Source organism: Theropithecus gelada, chromosome 10 (genome assembly GCF_003255815.1).
Source record: "Theropithecus gelada isolate Dixy chromosome 10, Tgel_1.0, whole genome shotgun sequence".
NCBI classification, from domain to species: Eukaryota; Metazoa; Chordata; class Mammalia; order Primates; family Cercopithecidae; genus Theropithecus; species Theropithecus gelada.
The window spans coordinates 67,516,711-67,526,117 of NC_037678.1; the positions used below are offsets into that span (position 1 = coordinate 67,516,711).

The 9,407-nt window shown below is 48.3% G+C and overlaps 1 protein-coding gene across 2 annotated transcripts; it reads right to left on the reverse strand.

Moving 5' to 3' along the window:
- Positions 1-700: 700 nt before the first annotated feature.
- PROCR (protein C receptor) lies at positions 701-6,248 on the reverse strand. Of its 2 annotated transcripts, XM_025400368.1 has the most exons (5): positions 6,191-6,248; positions 5,853-5,988; positions 3,081-3,332; positions 1,618-1,896; positions 701-1,365 (listed from the first exon to the last, which is right to left on the reverse strand). In XM_025400368.1, the coding sequence occupies exons 2-5, from the start codon at positions 5,920-5,922 to the stop codon at positions 1,250-1,252; spliced, it is 717 nt and encodes a 238-aa protein (XP_025256153.1). In that variant the 5' UTR covers positions 5,923-5,988; positions 6,191-6,248; the 3' UTR covers positions 701-1,249. The 2 variants fall into 2 exon arrangements, with proteins under 2 accessions (XP_025256153.1, XP_025256152.1); XM_025400367.1 differs by lacking the exon at positions 6,191-6,248 and having other exon boundaries at positions 5,853-6,146.
- Between the last annotated feature and the right edge of the window lie 3,159 nt (positions 6,249-9,407).

Sequence of the window (9,407 nt, forward strand, 5' to 3'; positions counted from 1 at the left end):
TTGAAGCCATGAAGGTCAGTAGGTCACCTAGAAAGGGTATAGTTCAAATAGGAACAAAAGGAAAAAAATGGAATTCTAAGGAAGCCAACATTTCCAGGGTGAATCAAGTAAGATGACATAGTCAATGGGATTGAAAAAAAGTAGACAGAACAGTTTTTAAAAATTGAAGTATGGTATCTCAGAAGTTAAGGTAAAAAGAGAGTTCTAGTCTGCAAATTTGCAGATACCATATAGGGTGATGGTTTGACAATTAGAGGTTACTAGTGATCTTAGAGCAGTTTATAGAGAAGTCAGATTGCAGTGGGTCTAAGAATGAGTGTGAAGGCCAGGCACGGTGGCTCACATCTAATCCTAGCATGGTGGGAGGCTGAAGTGGGCGGATCACGAGGTCAGGAGTTCCAGACCAGCCTAGCCAGCATGGTGCAACCCCATCTCTATTAAAAATACAAAAATTAGCTGGGTGTGGTGGCATGCATCTGTAATCCCAGCTGCTTGGAAGGCTGAGGCAGGAGAATTACTTGAATCTGGGAGGCAGAGGTTCCAGTGAGCTGAGATCACGCTGTTGCACTCCAGCCTGGGCAACAGAGCAAGACTCTGTCTCAAAAAAAAAAAAAAAAAAAAATGAGTGAGAAATAAGGAAGCAGAAGAAATGGGTATAGGTTACTTTTCCAAAAATTTTGCGAAGTGGAGGAGATAACAATGCTTTAAATATAAGATATTTATTAATATTATTAATTGATTAATAATCGATCACTGCCATATGACTTGGATTTTACATTTCTACCACTTCTTTGTGTTACTTCTTTCTACCCTATTATACCAGTGTCCCATTCCAAGTCTGACACACCTGGAAGCATTGAATGTTGTATTTTGATTGTGGATGATTTGTTTATTTGGTTACAGCTTTTGAATGCCTCAGGTGATTCTGTCTATCTTTGGAGGATGGGCCATAGGCCCCCTGCCCCAACTCCATTATCTGTTTTCCACAAAGATAGATAAACATTCACTTATCAGACTAATTCACCAAAGCATACAGGTTCTTAGTTTCTTAGCAAACCAAGTACTTTGTCCACCTCTCCTCTCCATCTCCCCTCCCTCAAATCTTCAGTGGGCAGATGTGGGAGAAGAAAGGAGCTGTCACTCCAAACCTTCTGGTGTTTCAGTGGGGGAGTCTGGCTTCACAGTGAGCTGAAACTTTCCCTTGCCAGCCTCCATCAGTCCAGCCCCTCCTGAGGGGGCTGGAGAGTAATCAACATCGCCGTCCACCTGTGCACAGGAAGATGCCTACAGCCACACCAGCAATGATGAAACTGCCCACCAGGACGCCCAGGACCAGCGAAGTGTAGGAGCGGCTTGTTTGGCTCCCTGCAGAACATGCAGAGAGTTAGCCTGAAGAATAGACCCCCAAGGAGTCCATGATTTGAGTCAAACCCCAAAGCATTTCTGCCCCAGGAGAAAGGGACCCGTTTACCAACTGACTTAAGTTGAGTGTGTTCTGTCCCAAACCCCCAGCTGTGGGCCTCTTGTTGCTCTAGGCATCCATTCTTCAGGTCCATCCATTTGTCTGGAACCCGCCCTCTCCCCAGCTTGCAGGCCTGGGCCCCAGTCCCATCATACCTTTCATGTTTTCCATGGAAATATGTTTCTGCACATACTGCACACAGGTGTCCTCCAGGAATTCCCGCAGTTCATACCGAGTGCGGTTGTAGGCATTGAGCTGCTGCAAGATGAAGGTGACCACTTTGGAGGGGACCTGGGTGTCTGCCTGCCACAAGGCTGTCTCCGGCCGGAAACTCACAAAGGAGCTCCCGTTCACGGCCACTTCGAAGAAGACATGGGCTCTAGAGCCCTCGGGAGGCAGCTCACAGCCCAGGAAGCAGCGGATGGTCAGAGGAACTGTGGATAGAGAGTCAGGGTCAGGGGACTGTGCAGAGAGGGTGCCAGGTGTGGGAGGAGGCCCAGCAAGGGGAAAAGAACATAGGAAGGTGAGAGTCAGTGCTGTGAGGAGAGGGGAGTCTATAGGTCAGGGAACTGTGGGGAGAAGGGCCTGGGGCTGTGAGGAGGGGTTTGTGGTTAGACTGTTACAGGCTGAGAAAGAAGGGGCCAGGGACTATGATGAAAAAAGGGAATTGTCAGGCCTTGTTCAACTGGTGATAGAAAAAAAAAAAAAAAATGGGGGTTGGGCGGCGGGGGGCAGGGACTCACACCTGTAATCCCAGCACTTTGGGAAGCCAGGGCGGTGGATCGCCTGAGGTCAGGAGTTCCAGACGAGCCTGGCCAACATGGCGAAACCCCCTCTCTACTAAAAATACAAAAAAATAGCCGGGCCTGGTGGCGAGCACCTGTAATATCAGCTACTTGGGAGGCTGAGGCAGAAGAATCGCTTGAACCCGGGAGGCGGAGGTTGCAGTGAACCGAGATCGGGCCACTGCACTCCAGTCTGGACGACAGAGCAAGACTCTCTCTCAGAAAGAAAAAAAAAAAAGGTGGGTGCAGTGGGGGACTAGGAGAGAAAGGAGTTAAAGGCTATGATCGGGGTGAGGGACGGAGTGGTACTTTGAGAAAAGAAACTAGGGTCTTTGAGAAGAAGGAGTTGGGGTTGTGATGGGGAGGGAGTGGGGCTTTCAGAGAAGAACTGGGGTCTTTGGGGGAGAAGTTGGGGTCATGAGTGGAGCTAAGAGCGAAGTCATCAGCTTGTATGAGGAGAGGTGGCTGGAGGGTGGAGAGTGAAGTGCTGGGGGTGTGGGAAGAGAAGGACGGGGATCTATGAAGAAAAGGAGTTGGAGGACTGTGAGGTGAGGGGTGAGGAGTTTTCAGGGCACCTTCGGTGTCACGGTGTGAGGGCCTCCCAACAGGGTCTACCCCAAGAGGTTATGCCAGCAGGCCGACCGCCCGAGTCGGGGCTTTCTTAGCGGGGACACCTGCCTCTCTCCAGCCCCCACCCAGCAATTTTCAAAGGCCCAGGCGCCACCGAGCTCCAGTGGCGGCCCAGTCCCTGCAAGCCCCAGCCCGCCTCCACCAGTCAGGCCCCGCCCCCACCAGCCCCGCCCAGACCCCGCCCCCGCTGCGTGCCCACTCACAGGCCAAGGTCCGCTCCTGGTGCACCAGGCGCACGAGGCCGTGGAACTCGAGTAGGTAGGCCTGCAGGCCACTCTGCATGCGCGCCCAGCTCTCGGGCTCCTGCAAGGGCTGCAGCTGGAGGATCGTGGCGTTGGTGCCTGGGCCTTCCAGCACGTGTGTCAGGTGTCCCCCCAGCGACGCGTTGCCCTGGTACCACACGTGATACGGGTCACGGAAGTAGGAGATCTGGAGCATATGAAGGCTTTGGAGGCCTGCGGGCAGAGTCAGCGTCAGCCTGGGCCGGCGTGGGAGGGGGCGGCGGGCAGCGGAAGATAATAACCCCCTACCTTGAGGCTGGCCGCCCACCTTCTCGACCCTTCATAAACTATAATGTGCCCTCCCACCGCTTCTCCCATTTGACGCTCACAGTAACTCTGCCAGGAGGGCAGGACAGGGATTATTATCTCCGTTTTACAGATGAGGAAACTGAGGCCTGCAGTGGAAGAGACACTCCTTTCTGCTTCCTTTTTCACCCTCGGCTCTCCCTCCCCCCGTTTCCTGTTAACCAACGGAACAAATGGTTAACAAATCCTGACCTGAATAAAATCCCAGTTCCATCGCCTGTTCTCTGTCTCCCCTTCCACTGCCCTGATTCAGGATTCACCCGTCTCATCTGGACGGGGGTAGTACCTTTCTACATCTCCCCATTCTCTATTCCGACCTCCACCTGACCCAGGGATGAGATCATGTCCTTTTCCTACTTAAAATCTTCCAGTGCCATAACCCCCTCCCCTTCATTAATCAAAAATAATCATAGCCAATGTCCATTAGGTGCTTATTATAACCTGGGCAATGGGCTTTACATACATTATTATCTTTGTGCCTTTCCCAAATGGCTTAATGCGGTAGCTACTATTATTATTATTATTATTATTTTTTTTTTGAGACGGAGTCTTGCTCTGTCGCCCAGGCTGGAGTGCAGTGGCGCGATCTGGGCTCGTAGCTACTATTATTAACCCCAGTCTACATGGGAAACTGAGGCAGAGATAGTGCGGCAGAGCCAAGGTTTGCATGTAGGCAGTCAAGTCCAGTACTCTTAGCCATTCTGCTACACTGCCTCCCCACAGGATCAAGTCCAGAGTCTTTAGCCTGGCATTTAAGGCTGCTAGATACCTGGCCCCTGCTGCCTTTTCTGGCCGCTTCCCACTGCTTATATATCAAACTAGTTGGGGTTCCTCATGCTGCCTTTGGCTGACACATGAATAGCATGTCAGGATTACTCTGCCTCCCTTTTTCTGCCTAGCGGAGTTTATTCATGATTTAAGACCCAGCTTAGAGACTGGGCACAGTGGCTCATGCCTGTAATCTCAGCACTTTGGGAGGCCGAGGCGGGTGGATCATTTGAGGTCAGGGATTCAAGACCAGCCTGGCCAACATGGAGAAATCCCATCTGTACTAAAAGTACAAATATTAGCCAGACGTGGTGGTATATGCCTGTAGTCCCAGCTACTCAGGAGGCTGAGGCAGGAGAATCGCTTGAACCTGGGAGGTGGAGGTTGCAGTTAGCTGAGATTGTGCCACTCTATTCCAGCCTGAGACTCCATCTCAAAAAAAAAAAAAAAAGACCCAGCTCAGTTGCCCTCTCCTTGGAAATTTTTTTCTGATGCCCCACAAGACACAGTGGGTCTGTTTCAGTGATCCCAGACCACCATATATTAGTGAATATCTCACTAGATTCTACCTGACTGTCTTCAAACACACACAGGCTACAATGGACTCCTCTAGGCTATGGAACCATGCCTGGTGATCTCTGCTTCCTACACGCAGAAAAGAGTCTGGCACAGAGTTGATGCCCAGAGCACATTTGGATGAGTCCAGGGTTGTAAATCTGTGTGTGTGAGTGGGTCCTGTCTGTGTTTGCATTTGAGAAGTTGTGTTTTGTATCTGCAGATGTGAATAAGTATATTTATGGATAACCCATGGTCCTTAACTACTCTGTGACCCAGTTTCCTCCTCTATAAAATGAAGATAGTAATAATATTACCCACCTTTCGGGGTTTGTGCGAGTTAAATGGGTCAATCCAAGTATTAACCATAGTGAGCACCCATTGAATACTGGTTATTATTTGCTGCCTCTCTGAGGGGGAGACTGAAGCTATGGGGACTGTGAGAGAGGGGAAAGGAGGCCCCTGTGCAATTTATAAGGGAGGGTAATAACTCCCTTTTCTGCTTAAACAGGGCCACTTCAGGCAGCCTGATCGCCCATAAGTTCTATTAGGCACAGCATCTCTTTCTCTCAAGTTCCACCAGCTGCACCCAGTCTTCTTCCATTTTCCCTAGCCTCCCCTCACCTCTCTCTGCCCCAGTCTTCCCTCAGTTCTTCCATCAGTTTTCCCAGTGTCTTCCCATTCCCTCCATTTCTCTTCTCATCTGAGCCTCTTCCCGTCTCCCCTAGATGTACCCCCTATCTACCATCACCCTCAGTTCCCCTTTCTCCCCTCTCCCTGAGGCTGATTCTCCTACCCTCTCTGCTGGTTTCTTTCTCAGGTTTCCAGTCATCCTGTTTCCCCTAGCCTCTTTCATCTCCCCCTTTTCAGGGGCTTAAATGTACTAACTCACCTTGGCTTTGAGACACAAACCAGTCCCCAAGACTCTGCCTGCCCTGTGGAGCGATCTAGCCAGCTGCAGACACAGATGCTGTGAGATAAGCTATCCTGTGGTCTTGCCACGTACCCAGATAGAATGAGATTCTCCAGAACCATCCTGAGGCAGGAGATGTGCCCCCGACTCACCATCTGAGGCGTTTTGGCTACAAAAGGCCCAGTCAGACAGCAGCAGTATCGGCAGTAATGTTGTCAACATCCTGAAGTTGAGGCTCTGGACCTGGGTTCCTCGCTCCGGCAGGCTGGGGGCTCCACTGGCGGCAGTCTAGGGAAAAGAGAAGTGAGGACCGTCTGGGAGGGGCGGAGTCTGGGCAGAGGAGGATGGAAGAAGGCCAGGAGATGGGAGGAGGAAGAGGGTGTCGGGCTTATAAAGTGTTATTCGTGCTGTGTCTCATTTCCTACTAGGGGGCTGGCCTCCCTCCTACCCTCCCTCTGCCCCGCCCTTCATTGCGCCCTCCTGCCCAGACCTGCCTTTTCCCTCCTCCATGGGCTGCTTCCTAGGAACCAGGAACAGGGAGTGGAAAAGGGGGAGAAGGGCTTGGTGAGAAGTCCTGCCCACGCTGATGCAGGGGGTGGGGCATCTACTGTTAACTTAGAACACACTCCTGGGTGTAGGATCAGCAGGTTGCTGATAGGGAAATGGAGGTCCAGAGAGGTGCAGGGACTTGCCCAAAGTTTATATATCATGGTAGTGACAGATCCAAGATTAAAATTTAGTTTTCCAGTATAATGGCTACATTTTACCAGAATTTTAAGTAAATAGCAATTACGTAATCAAGGATCTTGGTCTCAGAAGTAGTCATAAAATGAGTGTAAAGCAGTTCACTGCAACAATTTTTTTTTTAAACAGGAGAGAATTATGAGCAATCTGTATAAATCTCAGAAGATGATTGGTTACCTAAAGCAATATTTTTGAAACTGAGGTCATAATTTATTAGTGGACAATGAAAACAATTTAGCAGGTCATGGTTACCATTTTTAAAAAATGAAATAGAACAGAATACAAAAGTTCAGTGCATCACCCTTAGTAAGAGAAAGTGTTATATCATGAAATATTTGCTCAGTTGTACATGTGTACTTTGGTTTTGTGTGTATGTTTCCATGATGAGTTCTGGATAGCAGTGTAAAATGTGTTCCTTACTTTAGGAAGCAAGTAGAAAAGTTTTAAAGTCACTCCCCCAAGCTATGTTAATCCATACTGTGAATACTATGTAATAGTTAAAAGAAAGTACACCCTCCCCTGCCCAATCCCCACTTTATTTTCATCATATTACTTAGTACTACATGAAATTATATTATTTATTTACATGCTTATTGTTTGAAAGTTTCACCAGAATGTAATCTCTATGAGGAAGGAGGACGTTTATCTCGTGCAGTAGTCTCCCTGGAAGAGTGCACATCACATAATAAATATCAGCAAAGTGAATGACTGAATGAGATAGTTATGATGTACATAGATGTCCAAGAATAAGTTGCAGAATATTTTGAACAGTTTAGGACCATTTATGTGTCAACCACACACAGAACCACTAAACAACCTGTTTCTTGGTCAGGCACGGTGGCTCACGCCTGTAATCCCAGCAGTTTGGGAGGCCGAGGCAGGCAGATCACAAGGTCAGGAGCTCAAGATCAGCCTGGCCAACATGGTGAAACGCCATCTCTACGAAAAATACAAAAAAAATTAGCTGGGTGTGATGGCGTGAGCCTGTAATCTCAGGTACTTGGGAGACTGAGGCAGGAGAATCGCTTGAGCTTGGGAGATGGAGGTCGCCATGAGCCGAGTTCACGCCATTGCACTCCAGCCTGGGTAACAGAGTGAGACTCTGTCTCAAAAAATAAATAAATAAATAAAATAATAATAAAATAAAATTTTTAATTAAAAAACTTCACTTCTGGCCGGGCGCGGTGGCTCACGCCTGTAATCCCAGCACTTTGGGAGGCCGAGGCGGGCGGATCACGAGGTCAGGAGATCGAGACCATCCTGGCTAACACGGTGAAACCCCGTCTCTACTAAAAATGCAAAAAATTAACCCGGCGAGGCGGCAGGCGCCTGTAGTCCCAGCTACTCGGGAGGCTGAGGCAGGAGAATGGCGTGAACCCGGGAGGCGGAGCTTGCAGTGAGCCGAGATCGTGCCACTGCACTCCAGCCTGGGCGACTAAGCGAGACTCTGTCTAAAAAAAAAAAAAAAAAAAAAAAGAACAAAAAAAAAACTTCACTTCTGACTGGGCGTAGTGTCTCATGCCTGTAATCCCAGTACTTTGGGAGGCTGAGGTGGGTGGATCACTTGAGGCCAGGAGTTTGAGACCAGCCTGGCCAACAAGGCGAATGTCTCTACTAAAAATACAAAAATTAGCTGGGCATGGTGGTGCATGCCTGTAATCCCAGCTACTTGGGAGACTGAGGCATGAGAATCGCTTGAACCTGGGAGGTGGAGGTTGCAGAGAGCCGAGGTTGTACCACGGCACTCCAGCCTGGGTGATGCAGCAAGATTCTGTCTGAAAAAAAAAAAGAAAAGATTTCACTTCTGTTCAAATAATACATATATAATTTCATCCTCATATATATATATATATATATATATATATAATTATTATTTTTTTGAGACACGGTCTTGCTCTGTCACCCAGGCTGTAGTGTAGTGAAGCAATCACAGCTCATTGCAGCCTTGACCTCCCAGGCTCAAGTGATTCTCCCACCTCAACCACCTGAGTAGCTGAGACTACAGGTATGTGCCACTGTGCCACCACACCCAGCTAATTTTTTTTTATTTTTACTAGAGACAAGGTCTCGCTATGTTGCCCAGGCTGGTCTTGAACTTCTGCACTCGAGCGATCCTCTGGTATAGGCAGGAGCCACTGCACCTGGCCAAAATTAACTTTCTGTGTGTATTTGTGGGGAAAATGTCCGAAGGGGTACTGTCAATAGAGATTACCTCTGGGGAATGGGATTGGGTAAAGGACTGAGGGGGATTTAAACTTTTTATTTTGTATACTTCTCCCTGGAAAGTTGACGTCATAGTGAAATCTGGGACAAAGGCTGGACGTAAACTAGGCACCCATTCTCTGAACTGAATATATGCAAGAGCTTCCATGCTTACCTTTCAGCTCTTGCAAACTGGCTAAGAAATAGCATCAAAGTCTTTTCTTTTTGCAGCTTATCAAAATAGTCTAGTTGGAAGAGGGATAGGAACTTTGTTTTCCTGCACTGGGCCTCAGGAAAAGTAGAATGACTTAAATCACTACCAATTTATATTGTCTTGACTTTTATTAAAAATTATGAAACATTTCTTTTTTGTTTTTCTTTTCTTTTCTTTTTTTTTTTTTTTTTTGAGATGGAGTGTTGCTCTGTCTCCCAGGCTGTAGTGCAGTGGCGTGATTTCGGCGCATTGCAGCCTCCGCCTCCCGGATTCAAGTGATTCTCCTGCCTCAGCCTCCTGAGTTGCTGGCATTGCAGGCACCTGCCACCACACCTGGCTAATTTTTGTATTTTTAGTAGAGATGGGGTTTCACCATGTTGGCCTGGTTGGTCTCAAACTCCTGACCTCAGGTGATCCACCCACTTCAGCCTCCCAAAGTGCTGGGATTACAAGCGTGAGTCATTGTGCACAGCCTGAAATATTTCATTTCTGAAGAGTTATTTCACGCTTAAAGGATTACATTTCAAACATACCTATCCCCACCACC

Coding starts and splice junctions, on each gene's coding strand:
- PROCR (XM_025400368.1), bottom strand. CDS start 5,922: ATGTTGACAACATTACTGCCGATACTGCTGCTGTCTGACTGGGCCTTT. Junction 1,897..3,080: donor CCAGGAGCGGACCTTGGCCT/GTGAGTGGGCAC, acceptor CTCTATCCACAG/TTCCTCTGACCATCCGCTGC. Junction 1,366..1,617: donor TTCCATGGAAAACATGAAAG/GTATGATGGGAC, acceptor CATGTTCTGCAG/GGAGCCAAACAAGCCGCTCC.